General features: G+C 37.5%; 1 protein-coding gene across 6 annotated transcripts in view; it reads right to left on the bottom strand.

Annotated features, from left to right (window-relative positions):
• Nucleotides 1-27,783, bottom strand: part of TRIP12 (thyroid hormone receptor interactor 12) — an 81,808-nt gene that overhangs the window by 3,099 nt on the left and 50,926 nt on the right. For 4 of the 6 annotated variants that reach the window (XM_075417960.1, XM_075417959.1, XM_075417956.1 and 1 more), the window contains 31 exons: nucleotides 27,380-27,528; nucleotides 27,001-27,036; nucleotides 26,818-26,913; nucleotides 26,307-26,399; nucleotides 26,011-26,172; nucleotides 24,244-24,312; nucleotides 23,958-24,123; nucleotides 23,116-23,233; nucleotides 22,818-22,974; nucleotides 22,347-22,500; nucleotides 21,599-21,827; nucleotides 20,747-20,865; nucleotides 19,922-20,129; nucleotides 18,750-18,850; nucleotides 18,449-18,623; nucleotides 17,898-18,039; nucleotides 16,754-16,945; nucleotides 15,922-16,073; nucleotides 13,942-14,114; nucleotides 13,383-13,456; nucleotides 13,091-13,290; nucleotides 12,260-12,387; nucleotides 11,818-11,969; nucleotides 11,227-11,369; nucleotides 9,757-9,913; nucleotides 8,511-8,609; nucleotides 7,865-7,979; nucleotides 7,439-7,593; nucleotides 6,766-6,930; nucleotides 5,402-5,566; nucleotides 1,639-1,752 (listed from right to left, as the gene is read on the bottom strand). In XM_075417960.1, coding sequence (XP_075274075.1) covers nucleotides 1,639-1,752; nucleotides 5,402-5,566; nucleotides 6,766-6,930; nucleotides 7,439-7,593; nucleotides 7,865-7,979; nucleotides 8,511-8,609; nucleotides 9,757-9,913; nucleotides 11,227-11,369; nucleotides 11,818-11,969; nucleotides 12,260-12,387; nucleotides 13,091-13,290; nucleotides 13,383-13,456; nucleotides 13,942-14,114; nucleotides 15,922-16,073; nucleotides 16,754-16,945; nucleotides 17,898-18,039; nucleotides 18,449-18,623; nucleotides 18,750-18,850; nucleotides 19,922-20,129; nucleotides 20,747-20,865; nucleotides 21,599-21,827; nucleotides 22,347-22,500; nucleotides 22,818-22,974; nucleotides 23,116-23,233; nucleotides 23,958-24,123; nucleotides 24,244-24,312; nucleotides 26,011-26,172; nucleotides 26,307-26,399; nucleotides 26,818-26,913; nucleotides 27,001-27,036; nucleotides 27,380-27,528 — 4,358 coding nt within the window. The remainder of the gene's footprint in view (nucleotides 1-1,638; nucleotides 1,753-5,401; nucleotides 5,567-6,765; nucleotides 6,931-7,438; nucleotides 7,594-7,864; nucleotides 7,980-8,510; nucleotides 8,610-9,756; nucleotides 9,914-11,226; nucleotides 11,370-11,817; nucleotides 11,970-12,259; nucleotides 12,388-13,090; nucleotides 13,291-13,382; nucleotides 13,457-13,941; nucleotides 14,115-15,921; nucleotides 16,074-16,753; nucleotides 16,946-17,897; nucleotides 18,040-18,448; nucleotides 18,624-18,749; nucleotides 18,851-19,921; nucleotides 20,130-20,746; nucleotides 20,866-21,598; nucleotides 21,828-22,346; nucleotides 22,501-22,817; nucleotides 22,975-23,115; nucleotides 23,234-23,957; nucleotides 24,124-24,243; nucleotides 24,313-26,010; nucleotides 26,173-26,306; nucleotides 26,400-26,817; nucleotides 26,914-27,000; nucleotides 27,037-27,379; nucleotides 27,529-27,783) is intronic. The other 2 variants (XM_075417961.1, XM_075417958.1) reach the window with 1 other exon arrangement.

Raw genomic sequence — 27,783 nt, forward strand, 5'->3', positions numbered from 1 at the left:
ATCCCAGTGACAGCCTCATTTGCTGAATCTGCCTTTGTATACAATGCACTGCCGCATGAGATGCCGAACCTACCTCTTGGAACAGAGACAGTCCTAATGGGCAATTTACACTGGAGAAGCAAAATGCGTTAACTTTTTGGAAATGATTGTTTTAAAAGAAATCTAGGGGAATGTGAAGAATAGAGTGTTTACACTTGCTTTTCAGAACTCTGAGCTCTTCTTTGAAAGAAAAAACCACAATCATTAGACAGAAATGGATCTGTCAGGTAGTAGTTCTGTACTTAAATTATTCTGCCTATTCTTTCTATACACTTGGGCAATCAGAGATGACAGGCTACAACCGAAACAGTAAGAGCTTCTATAGACCTCCTTCTAGAATACACGAGGAGGTGTAAAGCCCCAGTCTCAATAAAACGAGAGGCTTGACATATCTAGCTGTTCTGTTCATGAACAAGAGAATTTTACAAGTTCTTTGTAATAGTTTAGGAACGGTTTGTAAAAAGGTTCAAATGGCTGCATTGCTATCAGCGACAGAACACAAGATCACACATGCACATCGTATTAAGGAAAGTGTACCTTCTATCTCACTACTCCTATGGCTTCATTTTGGTCAACCATATTAGTAGAATACCAATAGAGTAGTGTCCTTATTTTTAAGTTTCCAAGCAGAAGTAAGCATCCAACCACACCAAACAACAAGATGACAGAAGAAAAGCATTGTATATACTACAAAATGGAGTAGTTTGGGTAAAAGACTGGAGAAACTAGAATAATCTGCTATTTTTACTAGCCTTAGATTTGTTGCAGAAAAAGAGGCAGTGGTACTCTTTGAAAGTAGTACCAACAGAGAGGCATGAAGAATCACTATGAGCAGTTACAGATGTCAGCTTTAAGAGACTCTTACACCGCGAAGCACCAAGAACAAGAGAGTAACACAAAGGCTTGGCTAACACACTGCTTCAGGGCGTGCCGAACATTTCTTCATGAAGCCAAAGGTTTAAGTTTCTGAAGGTAAACAAACCCTATGAAGTACAGTCTTCAAATAAACTTCCTAAAGGCAGAGTAATAAAACATTCTCTCTTCTAGTCCAGACAACCATAATTGTGTCTCAATTCAGTCCACCTGAGAGTGCAAGAATTTTACAAGCAAATTGATGTGGGTGGCGAGAACAAGGCAAGACCAACTATCCTTATTCTTCACCCCCTCATCTCAATCACCTCTTACTGTCTAAAGCTTTGTAAAAGAGCTGACTACTTTTTTTCAATAGAACAGCCAAGTAGTATCCGCATCTATAGCTATGAAGTACTGCAATACAAGGAATTAATTAGTGTATCATACCAGTATAGAGAGTCTGCATATATAAATTTAAGCATTTTTCTCAGAAAAGCTGGATACACTCAATTTGAAAGAAAATGGAGCTGTTGGTAATAAAAGCATCAAATAAATAACCACTGAACACAGAAATCTTTAACACTTAAGTATGCAATTTAAAGGACACCGAGTTTTACTAATATGCATAAATACGTAATGTAATCAGACTGTCACAACCGTACCGCATCCAGTGCACACCTGGGTTCAGACTGTCCCTATGTATAGCTATAAGGTTATAAAAGCATCAGTAAAAACAGGTTTACCAACCTCCTCAGGGTAGAAGTACTGAAGATGACTGAGGGGGAAGACTGATTCAAATCCATCTCTGAACGAGTCAAACTGTCTGGCAACACCTTCATTTAGTGCCCAGAATATAACCAACTGCAGGGAAGAAAAAAAAAAAAAAAAAGGGAAAAAAGCCATTTGAACAAAGGAAGCATGGCATGATCACTACTGTACAAAAGACTACAGCTGCAGAAAAAAAACTCTGCAGAAGCCTAGCCATATGTTCCCTGTAGTCGTGGCAGAGTTTGAACTTTGATTCATGGAGCTGGCTCTACAACATTGCTCCATTCTGCCATAATTCATAAGTTCCTACTGCTGCATGTGTGCAAGTGCAGTGCTGCTGCAATGTAACAGACAGGATTTGTTGGTTTTTTTCTTCACAAGTTTCTCACATGGTCTGCCATTGCAAATTAGCAGAACTCTAATCTGAAGTTCATGCAACCCCGTATTTAGAACGCCTTAAGTATGCAAACCATGCAGAGTTTAAACAACTTATTTCCCTTTTTTTTGACAAAACAAGGTTAACACATGAAATTCTGATAGTTAAACTGACCTTATTGAACAAAATATTTTAAAACAAATCTAAACACTTATTAGATATTTTTTAGAAGCCTAACCTAGACATTCTCTCTGTACACTGATATCCATTTAAAATGCAACAACTGAAACAGAAATCCCTAGGGCATTATTGACAGTATTATATTAGTTTCCCCCATGGAAACATATGGGTCCCTTTTCTAATACACAGTTCCAAAAAGTAACTTCAGACTTTTTGTTTTATTAAGTAGCTTACTATTATAAGAATACATGGCGAAAAGATGTCATTTCACTTAATGTTACTAGGACTTGATAAGAATCATAAGGCAAAAGACATTAAGACAGCAGCCTAGACCTTTTGTGCATGTATTTTGTTTTGGTTTTGTATCTGCAGTTACCCTCTCAGGATTAAATTCACCTTCTGAAGCGGACAGCACATACTGAAACAACAATCACTGGGAGGAAAGGAAGGGGACATGACACAAACATGACCAAATTTCTTTTAAACTTCCTGCAGCCAGTCTTTCTCCACTAAATTAAAACATGCATTATACATGGCAGACTGCGTGCCAAGTTCAGATTCTTTTGTCAGTTAGTGGTACCGATGATTACATACTTGCCTTGGCTACCCCCAACTCTAGTAGGAAACAAAGGCTGGTTGTAAAAGCTGTGTTGTCAACACACAGCTACTAGTTTTTAAGTGCGTTAAAAGTGCTGACCTGGAATCTGAGAAAAGACATCATCTTTTAAAGACATCTAAGGATGCATCTGAATACGATTAAAAACCTCATTGATACTGCTGGACTCCTGAAGCAATTATTTAACCCTGTCCCAATAACTGAAGAGTCACTTGTTCCAGAAAACTCTCAGATACAAAAGCCTGTTAGGATCTGTTGATAAGCTTTCTTACAAGTGAGTCAAGCATTGATTTTCAGGTAAAATATATAATGCTACCCAACACATCAGGTTGCAGTAACTGAAGAGCAAGCTAGTAAGCACCAGCAGCACAGAAGGCGATTCTATAATGTAGAATATTCTATGGCTATTCTAGCAGCAGAGTTGCCGACTTAGAATTGTGATTACTTTTCTTGACCAGGAACGTGTAGCAAAATTCAGCTGCACTGTACTCTTATGGATTCAAAGAGAAAATCAAATTGTCAGGCAAAAAACTGCACTCCTGAAACATTTTGTCCCCTAATTTAGAACAAGCCAGTTGGTCTCTTTCTTTATAGTCCAGCAGAGAAGGGGGGATGGAAAAAAAAAAGGGGGGGGGGGGGGGAAGAGACAGAATAAAGTCTTTTGTTATACCTGTAACTGAAATAGTTCTACTTTATGATAAAGGCAGCTCCTGTGGGAACAGTCGGGGGGGGGAGGAGGAAGAGGAGGTGGAAGGTAGAATGACATGACTGTAGGAGGCAAAAAGAGTAACAGTACAGTATCGTAGCTTTATAAACTACTTTTAATGGTAATCCACATACAAGATCTTAATGAAAATGACATTTTCAAGAGCAGGGCAGCTAACCCACAGGGAGCTGTACAGGCTAGCTGATATTTAGATATACTGTTCCTAAATCACAATTCATCGTACTTATGATACAGAGGACACTAATTTTCTTTCTGAAGTCTTTCTCATTTCCTTGACATCAAGTCTGTAAAGCTAATCACTGGGATCTAGTTTAAAATCTCCTCTATAATGCAGGAATATAAAGACAAGGATAGAAAAACTGCACAGGTGTCCTTTAAAGAAAATAGTCCAAAACGTTGTATACAAAGAAGCAGAAAGCAAGTTTTCTGTAGTGATCTGCTTTTCCTTTACAATGTCAGAGGCCTGCAATATGACAACTACAGGACATCTGTGAAATTTGCAAGCCTTCCTCAGCATATCAGATGTCTGATACATGTTACCTAGAAGAAAAAAAAAAAACACACCACACACCTATCTGCAAACAGTACGAAAATCAGACTTGAAAGCAACCCTGCCCAACTTTCCTCAGTAAGTAAGAGACTGCAAATGCTGTTTCTAACAAACTATGGTTGTTGGCATTGCCCATCTGTAAGCCTGCAAACAGCTTTATATCCAAATATGTTTAATCTTATATGCGTTTATTGACTAGCAGCATTTGCTTTCAACAAATAAAGATTTGAGAACTGGATATGTGCATAATAGCTTGAATCTGGAACATGAACAGCAACTGCTCAAAATTCAGTTCTACGAATTATGGAGTAACTTGGTGAAGTTCTCAGTTGATATCCAGGACCTTATATGCCCCTTACCGATTCATTTCTACCAAAACATCAGATATGTTTCTTATCAGAGCTTGAAAATCTTAACAGTCCTCAGAGTGAAACTGACAGCAGACTAACCTGTCAGAAAATGCACTGTTTAGGAATTGGAATAATGGCTTTTTCATGATGCAATCAATCATTCTTACCTCCATCCCACTCACGACTTCATGGGATAATATTGCATTCTTCCTTCCTTTCCTGATCTCTCTTCCAGGCTGTTTTTAAGCTATTCCCTTTAACACTTTCTTACACAGGAAGTTTCCTACCTTTGTTAAGCAGTAGCAGCCTTTTATTTTTCTAGGTTTTATGCCCCTTTTCACATAGGAATAAATCCACACATGCAGGTGTACTATCATCTTACAGTACTGTTTTGTTCTCTGCTCCTTACCTATTTTTTATGGTTTGAGGTTTTGTTTGTTTGTTTCTGTAGTTTTTGGAGGTGTGATTCACATCTGAGCTGATGCTTTCTTAAGTCTGCCTCCAAAAAAACATCACTAGTATTATAGCAGCTCAAAGCCCACTGAAGTGTGAGTGCTAAATCACTACTGCAAACAAATTTATTATCATACCCAAATGTGGGGGTGTGTTAAAAGGTTCTGAAAGTCCACAGCTCAAATTACTCCAATCCATTACAACACTTTTTAATCCAAAAAAACCATACTTCTGCCAACTTCATTATGTACAAACCAGACTTTTTTGTACTATAAAATTGTCAGGTCAGGTACACTGATTAGGATTCAAACAGTTTTTCTGTAGTAATAAGCTAGTACAGAACAGAAACAATCAGTAGGAAAATTATTGTTGTGCCCAGTTCACGAGAATGAATTGAAATATATATATATATATATATGGAAACACACTACTTGGGAGCACAGTGAGGAAAAATAAAGGAAGTTTTAATCATAGCTTCGCTTTTACGTACTCTGAGATACTCCTCTAAATTGTGGATGGTGACTGGTGTATCTTTTCCCCCTTTTTTCAGTTCTATATTAGGAAACCCAGGTAGTGTGAAGTCCAGCCCTAGATCTTCCACTGAGCAGCCATTCATAGTCAAAGCCTCCAATGCATACTGCAGACTTTCTTTGGTCTAAAACATTGGAAATGAAAACCAGTTAGAACAATTCATTCGCATTAACTTATCCAAAAGTTATGGTTTCTAAAGCAGTTTTGACTAAGCAAACATTTCTATAAGAATATTATTACTAATACTGTTACAGTAGTCCTTGCTTTTGTTCTATATTTTCACACATAACAGTAAACCAAGAGAAACCAAACAAACTATCTTAATGGATAAACTTGAAAGATCATAGTAGCGCACTTTTTTCCTCGCAATTTTGGAATTACTTTAACTTCCTGCATAGATTTATTTCAAAAATATTACTGCAAGAGAAGGAGATGTGTAATATGCTAAGGCTCTCAGGCTACATTTTTTCCTTAGAATAGGTAACGGCATTCATATTTGGCATGCATACTGACATTTTTCAGCTTTCATCCACCAGGTTTCAGGTTTTTCAAATTCTTGTTGGGAAATTAAAAGCGGTGATGAAGGAGAGAGAGTGAGACAGTGAGGTGAAGAGGAACAAAAGGCCCACAAGCTTGCAATAACTTCACTAGTAACAAAGCAGATGTATTAGGAGTATAAATTAGGTTATTACCACCTACCATCTATTAACATTGGACATTAGAAAGAGCATGCATGCCAAAGACCTTTTATCACTAATCTGCAACAGTGAACAGTACTATTTTTAGCTAAAAATGGATAACCTTGAAAAACTAAGACTCTCTTTTTCTATAAAAGAACATGTATCCTCACATATGAGCCTTGCTTACACCAGTTCTGTATACAGCTTTCAGCGGGGGAGGAAAAACCCACAAAAGGCACTCCTAAGAAAACCTGAAAATTTTACCCAAGCCTTTTGAATGTTCAAAAACCAAGGATAGATTCCCCCCCTCCCCCTTTTATATTAAAAAAGTTGGTTAGTCTTTTCAAAGTGAACCAAAAAGAGAAACACCTGGCAGTTTTAACCACTTCTAGCCTGTGTTTCATCAACACAGAAGAATCCCATAATAAAATTTCTAATGTTAGAAGCTACATTACAAAAAGACCATGTTATAATTACTAGACCATGATTTAGTAGTATTAAAACCACTCCTTTTATTAGAATGAGGTCATTATCGCTATTAGCATAGTATTAAGCACTATCATAAGCTCTCAATTACAGCTACTTCATAAAATCCAAACACGTGTGAAGATGCACTCTTTCATTCTTAGGGTTACTTTCCCACCTGTGTTTTGTCTTGTTCAAGTCTTTTCTTTTGTCTTACAATATCTTCCAGGTGATATATTGATTTGGCTACTACTGGATCAATACTGAACAAGTCATGCGATGTCAAGGAAGTTTCCTGTCGTAACATCCATTTATAAAAAGGAAGTCCAAGAGGAAGGTCCACCTGGAAATCAAAACTTTGGTTAGTATTGAACTGTCTCCCAAAACTATACCTTTTGCTATCTTATCTCTTGACTAGATCTAGAATATTATTTACTAATTCATAGCTCTGGCACACACGAAAACACCCTATCTGAGGAGTTTTGCTCAAGAAATTTACAGTCAAGAAAAACACAACTGACTACCTAGTGCCTATACATTAGAGCAATCAGTAAGCTAGCAGCTGGAATAAAAATTAAGACTAAAATTGTCTTGAAAAAAGACTGGAGATTGCAACACATGGCAGGCAATGGCTTTTTCTCTTTTCACTATGGTCTCAAAAGCCACTGTAACGATCTCAACACACACTATCTTTCCTCCTCAAAAGCTCAGCTGCATCTGCCCTCCCCCAAACTGCTAGAGATGAAAATAATTCCATGCAACTCAATGCTATTTTTTTCCCCCCTCCATATCAGTCAAAACTACAATTTTCATTTAACCTTTCAGAATCAAGTTTTCTATTTTATTCTCACCAGTCTAAAATCCATGATTGCCTTGGCCATTAGTTTTCCCAGAAAGCGGAACTTCATTTTAACTTTTGCGATGTGAGCTGGCTTGGCTGTTCTACCAAAAGGAAGGGCAAAAAGGCCTTGAAGGTTATGAATGTACTTGGTACCTTCCTGGCTTCCTGTTAAGGAAGAAAGAAAGACAAGTTCAATACATACGCTGCTAGTAGTTTCATTCCAGATGCAAGTTTGAAAGTGGCTATCCGATAACCAGAACCCAAAGCTTCTTATAAAATCAGGAAAATGCCCACAGAGTTAATCACACACTATCATGAGGCATATTATCTGACCACAAACTGATGTGCTCTTTCAATCAAAGCCATTCATGTAATTAAAGTCAACCTAGAATCAATATTAGATCAGTATTGATTGTTTAGGTAGTAGAATATTTACCTTTTGGATTGGCTAAAGTCACTTCTTCTCCCCTCCAAAGGCCTAAGTCTGCTCTCTGTAGTTCCTGAGATACAAGTGCATAGAACTCTAGCGTGGGGCCTAGGCCTGTGCCAACCTTCAGGGCAGGGAAGGTGTGGGGAGAGGAGGGGAAATGAGATAAGTAAATAAATGAGTCCATTAGGTCAGTTTGAATATCAGAATCTTTATTTAGTCTGAGAAATAGTATTATTGGCTACAAAAAAAGACTGCACTGCAAAAAGCATCTAGAGAATCTAACTACATCAACATTTACAATATGACTGAGACAGCTTGGAAACACCACATATCAGATAGAATAATAGTGGAATAAAAGTATTAACCACTTAATGACCGTATTATAGAAGAAACACAGCTGTTTTCTTAGAGTTAGGAAAAAAAAAAGTGCTCTGCAGAATACGACCGATTACGAAATTTAGTAGACCAGAGTTTCTCCTAGCAACTAAAAATCACAACCAAGTGGATTAGGGACAATTAATAGTTAAAATTTTGCGGCACCAGCAATGGTAAGGACCAAGAGTCTGACCAAGTCATTCTATGAAATTTGTAGCTTTTTTGTATTAATCTTCAGTAAAAAGTGGTTAAATTAGACTGCATTGGTATTACTTACTTCATTCTCATACTGGATTTCCAACATGGCTCTTGAACTGCCTAGATCCTGCATCACAGATTCTGCCTGTTTCAACAGCTCATCTCTGTTCACAGTGCGCTACACATTAGAGAAGTTTTAAGCAGTGAAATTACGTCTGTAAGTCCCAGTTCCCAAGGCAGTTACAACAGGAAAAAAAAGTTATGCGAGTTCTTCCACCCCACGCTAATAGTTCCACAGTCCAACAATTTGTAAGCTTATGCTTTGATAAAGTAATTCTTGCTTCTATATGAAAACTGACTAGAATTAAAGTGTTCACTACAAAATGAAAAAACACTGCCTTAACATTTGTATCAGTATAACTAACAGGTACTACTCCTGTCTGGCAGTAAGACTACAACATAGCAGAGCAGTGTTGTCACATGATGTTACATACCTCAAACTAACATGGGCAGAAGAATACACAGAATAAAGATGCCGAAAACCCAGCAAGCTAAAGCAATATTCTTACACCCCACCCTTGCGGATTCTCTCATAGGGAAAGTGGCAGGTTTCAAAAAAGCAAAACAAACCAAACACCACCACCCCCCAAACAAAACCCCACAAAACAGCACCGGGATTCCTATGTGTCAGAAGCTATATTCTAGTTGAACTAGATTCCCATCTTTTGTCTTTTTCCCGCAGAGGTATTCAAGATCATACACAGCAGATCTTAGTTTAAGATAACACCTCTCCAGACTGAAGGCAAACACCCAAGACTCCCTCAATTTAGAACAGTCACAGCTTAGTTTTATTATATTGTGAGAGGAGGTTTAAAACTCTCCCAGAACACAAGGACAATGTTTCCGTTTACTCAGGTAATGCTTCAGGGTCTAAATCCTATCACTTGAATTATTCTGAAATTCTACATAAAGCAAAACAGAGGTTTACAATCTAATATATGGAACCATCACTAATATAACCTAAAACTTCAGGTTTGTTCTCTGCGTACGGTTCCAGAAGCTACGTAAAAGCTCGACTGGGCGCCAGGCGGGCTGCAGGGGAGCGGGGAGCATCCCCTGGCCCCTCCTGCCACCTAGTGGCATGCACCCAGGGGACACCCTGCTTCCTACCTGGGGGGCTGTCAAATGAGCAGAAAAACCTCCCCTTCACCCGTGTACTACCAAAACCTGATGTTTTACAAGTCAGTCTTGCTCACAAAGATATTCTTACAGATAATAAAAACAAACAGATCTTTCAACGGCATTTTTAAACAAGATATACCTACTTTTTTCCTGTCCAGTCGCGGTGCCACTCTGCTATCCTGAGAATCCGATTGATTGATTTCTGGATTAGTATCCAGTAGTCTTTGCATGGCTCGATCACGATCAAAAGCAGTTACATAAAACAGCATTTGACGAGTATCAAATGGAAAGAAAAATGGGCTGTAAAGAGCATTGTATTAGTTAGTTGAGTTCCAGCTAGCATCTATGATTATAGTTTAGTTTAAAACACAACAGAAATGTAGTATGCCTGAAAATTAGTGCTTTATTAAACACTGTGGCAAAAGAAGCCTCCAAAGGAAGCCTTCCAGAACACACTTTAGTTTTAGTTACAATGCTTATGAGCAAGAGTCTAGAAATGGAATTTAATACAAGAAGGAATCACAAAAAATTCCAGAAACTATTAACTCTTCCAGAAAAATAACTCCAAATACTTGAATGCCTTTGTTATGCAAAGTTTGTATCAGAAAACAAATATTCTTTTACTTGTTCACACCCGTTCTACAACTAGTAAATCTAACTTAGAGATTTTAAGAAGGTGGCTCAAGCTCCCAAATTTGGAGGGGAAAAAAATATGAGAACCTGTCCACAGTAGCACCAGCATTCTACCTTCCACAATTTAAAAAAAAAAAAAAACAAACAAAAAAAAACTTTAAATAACCTGTGAAAGACTACCAGAGAAACTTGTTTTCATTTACCAGTTTTACTATTCTTGAAGGCATGCGTATGTTAACAGTGTAGTCCTCCCCTGACTTAAGTAAAAAGGGAGTTTTACAGAACAAATACTGCTACAGGTGTTTGTGTAAGAATATATATTCATACTCATCATTTGTTATCTGGAATGTTTATGAAGAAATTTAGAGATCTTATTTTCAAAATGGAAAAAAAAAATTGTTTCTCAAGTATGTATTTCCATTCATTTTCACGAATGTTGCTTTGATTAACATGTTTCAAAAACCCAAGAATGCAAACTCTGATTTCTCATTCTTTCAAGTGCAAGAGTTTTACAGCTTATACTCTGTATCAAGATACTACAAAGTACTATAAACAGAGCTTTATAAAAGTTATTTATAATATCTTACAATTACAAAAATATTTTCCTGCATACCATATTGAATATACTAAGATACATGTAGTGGTATGACAAAAATGCCATTAGGCAGTTTAACAGGAGAAAAAATGACCTCAATAATCAAGTAGTATTATTTCAATAAGAAAACTTCAAATTGCTCAGAAAAGCCTGTAAGAAGTGGCCCAAACTTTGCAGCTAGTCTATCCCTCCATATTTGGTTTGAACTATGCAGTATAGGTGCGAACATTCATCCAAGTGTCACTATGTAACTTCGCAAGACTTCTGTGACTACATTTTACTCTCCCCCAGCACTTTCAAAAGCCTTTGTAACATGCACCTGCGCTGCCCAGCCCCAAGGCCTCCTGAACTCAGACTGACAATACTATACATTAAGTATTCATACCATGTTTTTCCAAGTTCTGTCAGCCAAGTTGGTATGTTTCCTGTCATAATTACCAAAGGATCCTGAAGCTGCCTGTTTGCTTTTGCTGTCAGTTTACTGTTGATGAACTCTGAGGTTGGAATTATCTCCTTGCAGATTGCATTCTGTGTTAAATAAAAACAATGTACTTCTAGTTAAAGAAATACCAAGCCTTTGTTAAGGGTCTTTTTTTAATGCTTTTAATTTTCTTATCCTCATAAGGAAAAAAAAAACCAAACAAACTTTCATTGTCACTTTGGTCATACAGACTCTAAGCCACAAAAGAAAGACTGACTAAATTTTTACTATTCATTTTCTTTTCAGGAACAATGTTACTCTTTGAACTTAAGGAAGGAAATAGCATGGAAAATGTGTTTAACACTATAAAAGAAATATGATTGACTATAAGAATTTATAGCCTTCATCTCACCAGAAGTTAGAAATATCAATAGGGGAAGCTGATAGCATTTGCATTACTCGGTCTTGGTGAGGGACCTATTTTAAGGTGTTTCAGGACAGAGTTGTCTGCTTCAAGCACAAAAATGATTTAAATTTAAAAAATGCTCTACTCACATCATACAAGTAATACCAGTATCGACTGATAGCATGTAAAACTCTCAAAAGAAGAATAACATCTAATGAGGGATCTTCAAATGTTATGTTTTCAGGTGGAGTAGATATGAGGTAAACTTCTAGAGGATTTAAGACCGAAGGGCATACACCATCTAGCAGGAAAGAAGAATGTTATCAACTTAGATCAATTGGAAGTCTTCCCAAGACTTAATTAATAGGAGCCTCCATAGTGTTAGTCCCAGAATTCACTTCACTACAACAGTTTAGCTGAACAATTCAGTAAGTATCTTATTTTTAGTTTTAATACACACATTAATACATGTTTACTTTTCTTACACTATGTTGGCTTTAAAAGAAACACCGTGGTGTCTCTAAATACTCTTCTTCCCCACCCTTTCAGAAATTCCGCAAGTCTAATATATTAGCAAGGCAACACACTCACCATGCCATAATTCATCATGCTTCTTAGAATTTCTAGGGGAGGTTTTTGTGGGAGCTGTTTGTGCTCTTCCTCTTTTACCACCAACACAGTCCTTACTACCTTCTTCATCCTCTCGTACGGGTTTGTACCTAAAAAGTAATTAAAAGTTAAAAACATGTTTGTGAAATACTAACTTACATAGAAACAAGGGCAGTTATAAAAGTGTTAGTTCTTTGATTACCATAATTTTACTTCAGAAAGACAAGAACAATGCATTTGGATATGATCCAACCCTTAAAACTAGGCCCTCAGAGGCACAGAATGTCATGGGGGAGACAAAAAAATTGGGACCCTCTGGCTCCATGAACTAGAAGAGGAGAAGCAGAAGGTACCGACAAAAAAAAGTGTTGTTTTTTTTTTACGTGCTTTTGCATAACACATTTAAATATTAGAAAAAAGACACTGCTGAATGTTAAAATGTTTGGCAGTCAGAGGTCAGTTCTGTTCCTTGCAGACCATTACCATTATTGGTAGACTACATGCACTTTCTCTATTGTTTGTGATTAGTTATTAACACCAAGAATTAGTTTCCTCCATCTAGAAGGCGTCATTTAAGATTCCCCATTTCTTGTTGATTAGCTTCGCTCAGAACTAGAAAGAACATCAGTAGCTAACACTCAATTCTTACTAAGATTTGAGTACTTCAAGCACATCGGGAAATTCAAAGCTTCACAGTTTGGTGGGGGTGACGGGGACACAGGACAGGATACGACAGCTATATTCCAATTTTCTTTATGTATATACACCTACGAAACTGGAGAAGTTGTCCCCTGATTTGTCTAGCCAACTTACCAAATGGTATGTGTTTTTGTCCAAATCCCAGCTCTTCCTAATGGGTTGCTTTCATCATCTGTAGACTCCCTCTCCTCCTCAGCTTGCAAACTGTACTGTCTAACTGCCTGATACACAGTCATATTGTATGGCAGCAAGTGATCGCCAATGTAAAATTGCAGTCTGTGTCTCACATTCCCTGAATTTAAGAATTGAGCAGCCTGAACAAAAACAAAAAAACAACACAAGAAACTTGTTGCTAGCTTTTCTTTAAGCCTCTCCCCCTCCTCGCACGCCCAGAGCAAAAGCTTACCAAAGATTCGTCTATTTCTTCATCTGACCCATCATCATCACTATCCTCGTCATCTTCTCTAACTCTTCCATAGCCTGAGGAAAGAGAGGAGAAAGACATCCTCATTTGTTTTTAAATGAAATGTAGCAACACTTTTGTACCCTGACTTTCAGAAACTCCACTGTTTAAGGCAGTTCCAAAATATGTCAGTTAAAAAAGTAAGGTTCAGATGTGTTGGAACAAATTTCAGTATCAACACCTGACATCAAAAATGCAAAGTTACAGCCAATCTGACAGTCAACTAAATTATACTTTATATATTATAGTATTTAGACGGAACTGTTTGTAACAGGAAAAAGCCTGTCCCAGAAAAATAGAAGATTCTCTGAAGCCTTAGCCTTCTCCCCTAAGAGCAAGATATATTTATGGGTACCCTCCCATTTGTCTTCACTACAATCCTCACAGGTTGTGGTGGTGGTTTTTTTTTAAACAGACTCTGCACTACTTGACAGTAGCGACTATGCCAAGAAACAAAACATATGTGACTACATAATACATACATACATACACACACATATACCTCTAACTACAAGGTATCTTTCAATGGCTTGTACCAAAGCCAAAGGATCAATCTTCACAGGTCCACCTTTCCACTGTTTCACATTAGCACAGTCTGGATGCCTTTGCAGCTGGCATTTTAGTTGATGTGTATTGAAGAATTTTAAAGCTTGGGATCCTCTGTTAAGAGAAAAACTCAAAATAATTTGTGAAAAAAGTTGCTACACAAAGAATCTAATAACCATAATTGCATTAAAAATGCATTAAAATAGGCTCATACATGCATTTATTAATTCACTTGTTCAGAGCATTATTTCTCAGCCTATTTCTCTAAAAATAAGCTATTAACATATGAAAAATCAGATTAAAAATTTTATTCTACAAGAACACCAGAAGCCAAATCTGATTTCCAATGGAAACTACATGAATTACGAGAAAGTCCAGGTCTGATTACAATATGGCCTCCACTGACCATCTCCGAGGTCTGAAGTTGTTCGGTGGTCACCTGATGCCATGTGAGATTTAGAGCAACGTTTACTTTCAGTGCAATAAGGATCAGAATCGGGGGCAGAAAACACAAGTATCCATTCATACATTTTTTTAAAAGGACCTAAAGACACAGCCTGAAAACCTTTCTGCTTTTTCTTGCCAAGTGTATGTAGTTTGTATACATGTTCGATCTCACCTAACTATCAATACCCAAGCTAGCTGTTTCTATATGCAAACATCTTATCTTGGGCTGCTTCTATTTCCAGGTGCTAGTGAAAGACTACCAAATCTTCATGCCTCAAAATCCTCATTGATGTAATCCACAGTAAGACTAGCAGCCAATGTCACAGTAGTCTGAATTCCCATGTTTAACTTCCATTCAAAAAGAATCGCAGAATTTCGCTTCTATGATAAGCAGCTTCGTAACTTTTGTAGTTATCCCACTTTTTACAGGAATGGTGCATATTAGGAAGCATTGTAAGACTACAGAGCACACACTATTTGCAAAAGCCAGTATCAAGACAATTAATTCCTTCAAGTATTAGAAATCTGTGTATTGCATTCATTCCCATGGATTTTAACAGTTACACAAAAAACAAGTATTGAATTTTAACGTAAGTTAGATTAATGCTATAGTGTGAGGCTCTAACATATCTACTATAATGGATGTTGTGTCACAATTAGTGACAAGATGATCCACACTACCTTACTACCTGCGAGAGAAATTCTGGCATTTCAGACTTTCAAGAACAGTTTTCAAAAAACAATTTTCAAAGCTCTTCCCCTCCTAATTTCTATATAGTCACAAGAATACATAACCAAATTGAGCTTTTAGCCAACACCACAAAATACTTTCAAAACTTACATGCAGCTTACTGAAATACTTCTTAACTACTATACACTGAATGAAAAACAGTGTTGATTTGTTAAAGAACACAACAGAAAATAAATTGTAGGAACAGATCTTCAGTCACTCAGATTTGTTACTTTAATGCCTTACTTAAAACACAAATAAGTTGGATTCCAAATGTCACCTCAAGACACAGGGCGGATCTACAGTTAGTTTAAACTATGCTGACAGCCAACAGTTACTATTTAATCCACTCTCATCCTAGAGAACAGAACCTAGCTGAATAACAAAGTTTACTGGTGTAATATAAACTCTCAGTAGTTTAATTACTTCACTAAAAAAATATCAGTGTCTCAGCAATAAACAGATTATTTCTTCCCAGTGTTACATGGGGACGAGGAAGACATGAATTTTTAAAGCTTAGAGATTACATTTAAAATTACACATACACCCGCAATCTAAGTGACAGAAGTTTCAAGATGGTAAGAAAACATTTGGTTAAATATTCAGTCTTCCCCTGAACAAAAAAGCCAACTGTGTCTTTGCTTTTGTCTTTAATAGGGTCAGAAGTTTCCATTATGTCTTGGAACTTCTAGCTTTGAAACAAGTTTTGGAAAAAAAAAAAGCTTCCAACAAAACTGTTACCTGAGCATTAATTCTTACCTGCTCCCTGTTCCATTTCCACTAGGGAAGTCATGCACTTTGACAGGAAACTGTTCCATCTGACTGAGGCAATTGTTCATTTTATGGACCAACGCCAACAAAGGTGCATTTTCTAATGGCTCTAATCTTCCAAGGGGTTCTTCTCCAGGAAGCTGAAATACATTCCAGCCTTTTAGTTATGTGCTTGATTTAATCCATCTTAAACAATTTATACCACAAATTGTTTAAAAAAAAATGGGGGAGGAGAACAGAAAAGATACAGACAGGAAATTAGGAATCACTGCTCTCACTTCAAGTAGCAGCAGTATGTGGATGACTACCTGACACAAAAAGTTTATGAAAGACCTGTTTCAAAGAACACACTTTTCTCTCCTGACTTCAACTGAATAGGCCCTACAGATTTTCAGCATTCAGCCTTAACCACAAGCAGTAAGCTTTATGGAAGCTGTAGTTACCTACTTTCCTCTCTTCCACTTCAGATAGGACAATCTAGTTTCTTGAAGTATTTAGGACTAAAGAGAACAAGTGAATAAATTACTATCCATAGTCTTTCCATATCAACTTAAAAGTCAGCAGCAACTTAAGTTGTTCAAGACTCAGTCAACAGGCAACTTTCAAAATTTTTTTCCCCAGTCATATGCGCAATTTTCTGTAATTACAGGGTATTCTAAGAAGTTTATAACTTAGAACCACGTGAAAGTTGTAGTGTTAATACAGCTTAGGTATAAACAAAACGTTCCTTCAAGTCAAGGTCATTGCTGAACCTCTCAGATGGTAAGATAAGTACAATTTGAGATAAAGACTACTAAGAATGACAAAACAATAAACTTACTGGAGAAGAAAAAAATACATGAAGAAATCTTTTCAATCTGATATCCCTGCTTACAGCATCTTTCTCACTTTTAGATGTCAAATAAAGCAGCAGTTGTTTAACAAACCCACTATGCTGGATTTCAAATGAGGACACGTCAGACTCCGAGACAATGCTACGGATTTCTACAAGGCACTCTGTTCCACCATCCACCTGAAAAATACGAAGATAGTATTTTACTACCCAGGTATTAAGGGCTTAAGAAATACTATTTTTCCTCCTGCTGCACAGAACAGCTCTAAAGGAAGGTGAAACAGGTAAAGTCTTGAGTGTACAGTAACTCAACACAAGCAATGACAGGGCAAATAATCTGAGGATAAGCAATTTCTATATTCAAGAGGAGACATTACAGGCAACGTCCACATTTTCCTTGTTTTAAGAGAAACGCAAGGTCCCACTTCTGTCTCATACAATGTAAAGATAAGCTCCAAACACAAGGGTTGTGTTCGTCTCACCACACAACAGAAAAACAATTCAGGTTGGTACATATTTCACATGTTCTCTGTGTGGGAGAGAGGAGGAGGAAAAAGTTTCACATTTTAATGCTTGCTTAGATCAAAGCACAGAACACAGTCGTTTACCTACTTTAGTAGTTACTGGTTTAGACCATCTATCAAGGACCACAACTGCCTGAGAAGCAAGGCTTGAGTTCTTGACATGCCAGTACATTCAGCCCAATCTGTATTTCTTCTGTTCTTTCAACTAAATGCTACTGCCCTATTGTCCTCCCCCCACACCCCAAAGTTCTTATTGCAAACTGTGTTCTTCCATAGGTATGAAGTCAATCCCCAACTTAATTGCAGAATTTTAAAACCTAAAATAAAATACTACGTAAGTGACACATTGCTAGGAACAAAAAATGTCCTTATTAATACTAGGCTTTTATCATAAATGGTACATGCCAGAGCTTATATACCTATTCTAAAAAAGTCTTCAGCAAACCACTGCAAGTTAAGAAACACTGTATCATCAATTAAGATAACAAAAACTACGCTTAAATAATGCCCATACTGTCTAAAATGGACAGCTTTCCTCTAGCTTCCTCCCAAATACTTCTACGGCTTCCATTCCCACCCCTACTCCAAGTAAGTTTGCCATTTCTAACCTGGAGGTTGAGTTGTTCAGTTGCAGTGCAAAGTCTCTGTAATACATTTAGTGCAGGATTACTTCCATCCATGTTTTCAGAACTAAAGTAACGTTCTACAAATTTATGAGCTTGCTCCTTAATCCAGCCCTTAATTTTTTCTCTGTAAAGAAGCACACAAAAGGCATTCGGCCACACTTTGCATTGCACACTCCAATGTTACAAGCAAACAGCCACAGTATCATTTTCCCCATGTTTAACAGCAGTCACAGACAAAAACCCTTCCCTCTTACCCCAACACAGTAAAGGTCTATTCTCTACAGGTTACTTCTTACACCATTCTTTCCAATTCCCCAGTTTTTCCCCCATCATGCTACTTTAAACTATTAAGAGCTTATTTTCTCTACCTTAAATTTCTTGATTCTTCTTCCAGAGTTATTTTAACAGGTGTTAAGCTCACACTTCTTTGATAGGTGCTACTTAATTATCTGATAGCTTATCATAAGAAAGTAGCTGCCCCTCAAAGTCAATACCATATTAGAAGTATTTTGAATTTTTTTTTTTGTGGGTACCTGTTATTGGAAATGGTATCCTTGGAAGCAGCCCTTGCAAGACCACTTACTCCTGCTGTTCGTGTTGGTTCAATATTATTACTGTTGGACTGTGTGCTTAATCTTCCCCATGTTTTAGGATTTAAACTTGCCAAGAAGGAAGATTTAGGAGATTGAGTAGTTGTAGGGCTTTTAGCTGAAGGAAGCAAGAGACAAAATTAAGAGAACCGGCAGGTTTATTACAGCTAGCACTTTTGACAGCCTATAAGCTTACTTTTAAATTTAAAAGGAGATGAAGTATCACATCTTAAGAATGATTTACCTTGATTGTCTACTTTGTCATCATCTCTTGGAGGAGAGTATTTTGGTCTCCTTGGCCCTCGTTTTGGCAGTCTTTTTCTCTTTAGAACATCACTCAGTCGTCTGTTCAAATTTAAAAATAAAGTAACATGTTTCCATCTGCCATGGGTATCTGTCAGCTATTTCCTCAACAATTAAAAAAAAATAGGCTCCACCTCATAACAAGGAGGACACAAGGGAAGAACGAGCTCTGGGAAAAGGGGCCTCAACTCTAATTTAATTGGAAGGACAAAGTGACTACTTCAACCAGAAGGCAGTGGTTTTGCTTGCTGCCATCTTTCTACTATGGGCAGCCAAATACAGCCAGAAGTGCCACTGAATAAAGGTTTCTCATAATTTTCATGGTTTTATTTGTGTAACCATCTGGTTATTCATTTATTCTAATACACTTCAAAAGCAAGAAAAAAAATCCACAAACGTCTACTGAATAAACACCGAAAGACACCAGGTATTTCACCTGCCTCTCCTATTAAAGCCTAGAAAGCACTTTTTCAACAATTTATGGAGTTTCTGCTCACCAAGCCCTACACTTCCCAAGTTCATATATTTCAGTTCTGGTTTAAGGTGAGTTTCCTTATTATGCCACTACATTAAGACAAACATTTCACCTTTAAAATAAAGGTAAACTGTGTAACACTAAAATAATTCATTCCTACAAGAGATATTAATTCTAATTAATTCTACAAGTGTTCAAAATGGTTGCATTCCAAAAAAATAACTTCAGGATGACTTCTTTTTCCTCCAGTCTCCAGCAGAAAGGAACCATGCACCACAGCTATCATTTCTCTGAAAGAATCACTCTGTCCTCAAGAGTGACATGAGACTACAGCTGTTGCACTTGGCATTCTTCAGCCTCTCCTCAAAGAGCTCGTATTGTTTCATATCATTACACTGTAGCTATCAGGTCACTAGTCTTTTTTTTTTTAAACATTTCACATAGAATGAATCAAAACTACCCACTGATAGCTTCAACACCACTCCATTTTAGTTCCTTAGAAGAAAATATCACAGCAAAATGCAGATGATACTCTAACAGCCTGTATCAGTCAAGACTTGTACAAAAACATCCTCCCCCCTGCCCCCCCAACAACCCCCCTCCCCAGATTGTTTGTTCACAACAAACAGGGCACTCACCCCTGTGGGCTCAGATCCAAAGAATCCTCCCGGCTGTGTTGTAAGCTGGGAGAGCCCAAATCAGCAGCTGCATTACTGGCAGCAGTGGCTGTTCCAGTACTTATCGTTGTAGTGGTACCCAGTGTTCCTGATCCATTAGTGCATACTTTCGGTGGGCTTGTTAGCAAAGCCTCAGACTCTGCTAAGTTTTTCACTTGGTGCATCACCCCTTTGCAAAAGAATAAATCTCTGTTTGGTGAATTGGTTTGATTGTGGGGGAATGAAGGTTTGGCAGAGGTGTTTGAAAAGGTAGAAATCTGTTATTAGAACCTCTGTTTTGACTATGGCAGCACTGGCTTACCTCACCCAAAAATACTAAGTTTCAAAAGCAATTCAACCCTTTCTTGAAAAACTTCACCTCCATAGTTGAAAACAAACAAACAAAATGACAGCAGCATGAACAGTAGCTGAAGGCAGCCCAAAATCCCCAGTATAACAAAGAGGTCCTGCCAAAGATCATCGGTTTTGCCCAGTAAGACTACCCATGTAATTTCAGTAAGCCATCTTCAGTCTAAATATAAGTTCACCAGCATCTAGTAAGCCTGTACAAACTTGTTTCAGATTCAGAAAGAAAAAGCTTGCTGCCTCCAGAGTCTTGGTCAGCTCCTCCCCAGTCATATGACAATAGCTTGCATGGATTTGCCTTTATTGTTCAAGAACAGTATTAACTTCTTACAGCTTGGGGGGATGGAGTGGGGACTAAAGGATAGGGATTCTCCACACACATATGCTTTTAAAATATTAAATAAGGAGGTGAAGGGAGAAAAAAAAAAAAGCAAGATTTACCTTCTCTTCTGAAGTAAACACTAAAAATGTCAGGTAACTTTTGCATTAAAATCTCTGCCATCTGCAGGGCTCCAACTACTATCTTAAGGTCTTGACTCGACAGCATGGAGGCAATATGACTAAAACAGATAATTCATTAGAATTAGGTTTGTCTTTTCTTTTTTGGCAGTTAAAAAAAAATCAAGTCAATTCATCTTGCATATAGAGTGCTGGAAACTGAAAGTAAACAAATTTCATTGTGCTTTTGTAAAAGCTATAAATAAAAGGACATGAAAAGTCCTCTTCCCACCTAAATCACTTTAGCCAAGCTTTAACATGTGGCATAAAGGAAAAAAGAGTCGCCTTCCTTTAAAGAACATGGTATTGTGGAACTTTGTACTGCCTTTGAAAAACTAGTCAGTTTATTTTCTAATTGTATCCTTTAATCTAAATCCCTAACTGTATGCTATATCATGTAGGAGAGGTTTCATGAATAGAACTTACCAGTTGAATACCATGAGTTTGTTATTGTTCACGCTGTATTACCTTAAAAGTCATCTTGCCCTCAGAAAAGTTTATGGGCAAGTTTTAGAAATCAGGGAAACAGTAAACAGTTAATACTAGACCTTACTAATACACACAGCCATACAGGTAATCGAAGTTTCTAATAAGAACGCCTAGAGTTGGCGCCTACGGCAAAATGTAAGATACTAAAAATTCCCGAAGAGCTGGCAGCCTCAGCTTTTGGAAAATAAATACAGAAAAATTTAAAAGCAGTCTTCCCCTGAAAAAGATGATTTAAAAAAAAACTAATCACAAGTTTGACTTGTAAGCTCAAAATTACACTTCATTCACAATGCTTAACAAACCCACCTTGAAACAGCATGGTTTTTCAACACATCCTTCAGAAGTTCAGCATCCGCAAAATAAATTATCCTAAGAATTGCTCTAAGGCACTTGTGTCTGACAGCAGGTCCAGCTGAGGAACTATATACTTCATAAAGAACACCAAACAATGTTTTGATGAAGGATTTTGCCAGTTCCGGGTCCTCTTTCATTAGTTGTGCTCGAGCATCATCCTTCTTCAATTCTGAATGTCCACCTGTGAGAAATTGTGCAACAAATCACCACATAGTACTTTGCATCTGTGCTCTGATGATTACTTTGTTTCTAAAGCTTTTGAACTGAAAAGATGTAGTTTAAGAACCAGAAGACAAACTGATAGCAAGTGTGTATGTACAAATCCTCTTTCAAGGACTCTAACCTTTTTTCTTCAATTTTCTTATGTATTTCTGTACTATAGTACGAAGTCCTCACAGAGTTCTCATTAAATAGCAGAGCTGTATGAACAAAACTGTTTCAGAAAAATTCCAAGCCTCGAACACCTCCAGCTCCCCCCCAATTTAATGAATGTTCAGCTGTCAGGAAAAGAGTTTACATGTTAAAAATGACACCTTTCAATAGTTTATCTTGTAAAGTTGTCTTCATTCATGTAAATCCAAATAGTTTGATGTTCCACAGAAACCACAAGAAATGTATTTGCAAAGTAGCAGCCTGTTGTATAACCCAGCGTAAGCTAGCCATAGCTAGAGACACCAGGTGTCTCCTAAACTGTACTTACTAGTGTTTGTATTGGCTAAAGGGTTTGGTTTTCGCTGAATGGCACGTGCTGTTCCAGTATCCTCATTTATTTGCTGCATAGAGTTAAAATCAATAGTATAGACACGCCCAAGTGTAGACAGGCTTATCTCATCCTCACCAACCTGATGAGCTGCCTAAAAACAAGGAAGAGTTTAAAATTAAGAAACCCCTAACAAATAGGAAGCTATATGAAAGGTGATGAGAGGAGCAAAACAGTAGGAAAAACAATGCTTGGCAGAAATAACCTAAGAACAGTGATTGAGCAGTTCGTCCATTACTGAATAACAAAATAGTGCAATATTACAGCAGGAGGTTTCAGGAAACTTATGTATTTCTTACTCAGAAATAACAAGGCTGATACTTCCAAAAACCTTGAAGAAAACACTCAATTCCCTATATAACCACACGCATATTTATAAAACATCACTACACAAGTGTGTGTAATTCTTACCTCTATTATTCGACTATCAATCCTGTTATAGGGATGCCAGAGACCCCTGTCATCTCGCCATTGCCATATTGCACCATCTGTATTTTGCGCATTTCCTTTTTTTAGCATAGTATCAACAGCGAAGATCCCCTCTTTCGGCAGGCAAGGCATCAGTTCACTGTAAAGAACATTAAAACAGTAGTTTACTAGAAGTATACAATAAAGTCCATCTAAGCTGAAAACTGTTTGCTTTCATTTTAGAGAAGTTGAGGATTTTAACATACCAACCAGACCCAAAACCTAGGTCTGCATAACTTACCAGATAAGGGAAGTAAGCTCATAAAGTTCTTGAGGACTTCGTGGAACAAGGTCAATTTGTTCTTGACAACTCCCATTTGAGGCTCCACAAAGGAGGAAGTGAAGAGTTTCTGCAATATCTATAAAATTATTTATGATATTGCCTACATCAGAATACGGACTCCATTTTGTGTTAGACACTACACAGAAGAGGCAGTCACTACTCTAAGCAAACAGACAGTAGACAGTAAGACAAAAGCCACCTCTACAAACACTAGGAAATGTGTTTGTTCTCTGGGCTGGGGTTTGTGGGTTTTTGTTTGGTGGGAGTTTTTTTTTGTTGTTTGGGTTTTTTGGCTTTTTTCCTTTAAGCAACATCTAGGGGCGAAATATCACTCAATATACAGGGCACAGAAGAAAATGGGAACATACAGGGCAGTTGAAGTGACAAGTCAGAATTTACAAGATTAAAAGAAGAAAGCAACTGAGAACTAACACAGCTACACAGTGGTTACTTCTCTTAAAGTTTTCCCTTAGCAAAAACCCTTAAATCACATTTCCCCCACCTGGTAAAGACGATGAAAAGAATTATTCAACTTGTGTTGAAATGAGAGTAATTTGTGCAGCTAATACAGACTCAAAAGTAGGTGAGTACTCCAGTGACAGCAGCTAGCAACAGGGAAGGGGAGAAAAACCCCTCAGGAAAAAAGAGCTTTCAACAAGATTAACTAAACTTTGTATACCAGGGGAAGCATTAGTAAGAAAGCTAAAAAAGAGAACATGAATAATCAAGTGCAGAGTTCATATTGACTGTAGGCATTAACTTAAATAGGTCCCCCAAAGTATGAAAGAGCAAGAACTCACTTTGCTTCATAAGCTGGACTGCAAGTGTAGGACAATTGGAGCACATTAAGGAAAACATGCGCACCACCATGATGAACATTCCTGAGCTCAGGATAGGAGGTGTCACTACCAAGAGTTGCTGGATATTTGTTAACAAGTCCTTCGAAGCAACCTGCTGGAGCAAGTTCTTCACGAGGGAAGAAGAAAATTAAAAATGTTAGTCTGACTTTAAAAGGTAAGCCCTTAGGAGAAACTCGGGGAGGGAAGCAGGAAACAAAAATCCATGCCCAAAAAACTACATCCCTACCTCCTCATGCTGGAAGTTGTCCACTAGCCGTGCAAAACAGAGACAAGTGCTTTCAACAGACTTTTTGTCCTATTATAGAAAAAAGTTAAGTATTTGTTTGAATTAAAATATTTTAGCTTGCACGAGATTATCCTGTCATTTTGAAGCATTCATAAAACTTCTCCAAAAAGGACAGCTGAATCACATCTTATAGAATGTTATAGCTCCGAGTTAAATTTGATACAGTCTAAACTGACCTCCTGATATGTCATATTCCCTGGGAAACACCTGACACTTGCAACACAAATATGTTTAGGGACCTTTAGGAGATGAATAAATGGATCTAATAATACCCTTTTTGGATTCTACAAGGAGGAAACAGAAGGGAAGAGAGCTACAAAGCCAAAGCAACAGGAGATATAGATAATACGCAGGAGTGAGACTACTGTTCTACAGACTACACAAAGCCTGATTTTTACATCATGTAATGCAGCCAAGACAGCAAATCCAAAGACACCAAGATAGTAAAAACTGCTCTAAAAATAGTTCTAGTTAAAAGTTCGTTGAAATACTCAAAAAGTTCATCTGAACATAATAAAACACTTTTACTGTAAGGGTGGCTGAACACTGGAAGAGGCTGCCCAGAGAAGCTAAGTCTCCATCCTTGGAGTTTTGTTTTGGGGGTGTTTTTTTGTTTGCTTGTTTCAAATAAATCAATTAATCAGCTGGACATGGTCCTGGGCAATCTGCTCTTGTTAACCTTGCTTAAGCAGGGGATTAGGACTAGAGAAATGAGATGTCCCTTCCAATCTCAGCTATCTGGTTAAAAGCTAACTCAAGATTTATTTTTTTTTTCCCCCAGAAAAATTCCACTTCAAAATTTCTCAAAATCTTACTTTTGTGGACTGTAGCTTCTCTTCAGAGAGCAGGAGTCAGTACTTGTCCCTACTACTGCTGAGAATGGTGCTTCCTGTTTCCAAAGCACCATCTAAAGCTGACACTTGACTTCTGTGAAGCTGCCTCAAAGATTCAAGTTGTCTCTCAGCAAGATGATGTTGGCAAAATTAAGAATAGCACAAGAATACACAAAAACATTACCTGGAAGCTTCCATTTAATTGCATTTGTTAAGGAACAAAACAATTTCTCCTTTTTCACTTTTTTAACAGGGATCTGCCAACCAAGCAGTATGTCCAAATCTCTTTTGGTGCAACAGTCATTGTGAGTGCTTATTTATGAGCACAGAAGCATTGCAGGATAAGCAGATCTTAAGAGCCCCATGATTCAGGATTCATCACTTCAAACTATTGTGCAAGAGCAAGAACTTTCTTTTTAAAAAGCCGTAAGCCCTCCCAAAGAGTGAAATCAGAAACAATCCACAAAAATTGAAACTGAGGCTTTACTGAGTTTGAAGTGGGAGGGAACCTTGCAACTCATTTGTTACAAAAAAAGAATAGTAATACTACCGGATTTCCTCTTGCTGATGGGCAACAAGCAAGGACTACATACCCATGATTCTTCTTGTTCTAAACTGAAGTACCTTATTTACCTAATTTTACAAAATTAATAGGGCTGTCATGAATCCTTACAGCACATTTAGAGAAGAAAAAAAAAAAAAAAAAGGTCTATATGCACGTTAGACTATCCCAACTTGACAGTATGGAAACTTTAAGACAATTATCACATTGCAAAGGCAAATAATACACACTAAAAGAACTAGATATCTGGAGGCAACTTTATACTACTTTAAGGTCAAAATTAGAACTTGCCATTTTATCATAGCTTCTTACCTGATGGGTTAACCTTTGTGTAAGCAGTGGCAAAGAGTCCGCCACAAAGTGAAACTCATCAGGTGTTATACTCTGGCAGCAGTTGGCAGCAATAGCTAGTGCATTCCTCTGTGCATTTATACTGAAGAATTCCAGATACAACAAACAGTCTGCCAACCCACCCTACAATAAAATAAACCAACATTTTCCACTCAGTACTGCTGAAGTCACAGAAACTTGTTTTCACATTTCATCTTCACAGAAGATCACCACGATGTAGAACTAGCAGAGGTAGAAGTGCTTTCTTTTTTACTTACTGCCTGCAGAATGGCTTTACTATGCCTGCGTGATAACATCTCCAGGGCTGTAAGCGCCTGCTCTGCCACATCAATGCACTGAATAACTTGCAGCTACAAAATAAAAAAAGGCTTGTAAATTAATTTCTAAACCAGTTTGTGAAAATAATAATCTTCATTAACATTTGGACAGTCAGCCTGTACCAAGACACATACACTAATGCAGCTGCCCTGCTAGCTGTAATCAAACTAGGCAATTTAAGGCTAGATCAGCTATATCGCTACTCCAAGAGTTGCTAGTTTGTATAATTATGCGGTATCTTTACAACACCAATCGAAGAAGAATTCCTCGGTGAATGAGAATGTCTTTCAGTAGGGGTGTGAACAAAAAGCCCACCTGTTTTTAAAAGCTTCTCATGCATTATTCATTATCTGGTAAGCTACGAAAAGAAACCATTATCTTAACAGTATATCCTAAAGTTAAAGGATAAAACCCCCTCAGATTAGTTCAACACTAATGATTTCGTTTTACCTTTTCCAAGAAGACAGGAATTGCATCTACAACTACAGCAGATGATCTGGGAAGTGCTTCCATCATATACGTTAAGGCCCGACATGCATGGTTCATCTATTAAATATACAGATATTTCTTTTTAAGTTCAGATGATACATTTTTCTAGTTAAAAAATTTTCTTAAACATTACAAAACACTTACAATGTCAAAGTTGTGCTCCATCTGCAGCAATGTTATCTGTTTTTTATAAAAAAAGGTATTGTTAGTTTAGTAAAAAGTATCTAGATGTCAACATAAATAAAGGGCACAAAATCACTACTGTGGCTTTTGACTAAGGACTTCGAATTTTGGTAAAAGTTTCAGGAGAGCCACTACCTAATTCTTGAGCTATTAAAGATTCAACAGGACTAACAAACATCAGCAAAACATGCCCTCAAAACCAAACAGTGAGATATACAGATAGATACACATACATATATATAGTTAAAAATAAATAATATCAATTAAGAATATTTTATTTAAACGAGATATTGAGTGAAATATTACATCCTCCAATAGAAACATGAGATATCTTCTTTACCAAAGCTGGTACAACACTCTTGACTGGAAACCCTCCTAATGTTTCTTCATTTCCCATGACCAACAGCTGGCACATCTCAATCACTGCCTGTAGTTGCTGACTTTCATCAGTGGCTTGGAGACCTTGTAAAAGCTGTTGGGCTTTAGAACCTAGATATCCAGAAAAAAAAAAAAGATTAGGAAAGAGGGTATTAGGAGACATAAGTGTTCAAGGGAACTGTTATGCTACACTTCTGCCAGAGTGGAATACCAGAGACAGTTTGTTTTCCTCTGTATTTGTAGTTTCACTTTCTTTCCCTGTCATAAAAAGGGGAATAGGAAAGGGAGGCAAAATCTCACTCTTGGCTGTCTTTCCAGTGCAGACTGGTCAGCACAGGGAGTCCACCACACTGCTCACCACAGCCA

This window comes from Opisthocomus hoazin, chromosome 4 (assembly GCF_030867145.1).
Source record: "Opisthocomus hoazin isolate bOpiHoa1 chromosome 4, bOpiHoa1.hap1, whole genome shotgun sequence".
NCBI lineage: Eukaryota > Metazoa > Chordata > Aves > Opisthocomiformes > Opisthocomidae > Opisthocomus > Opisthocomus hoazin.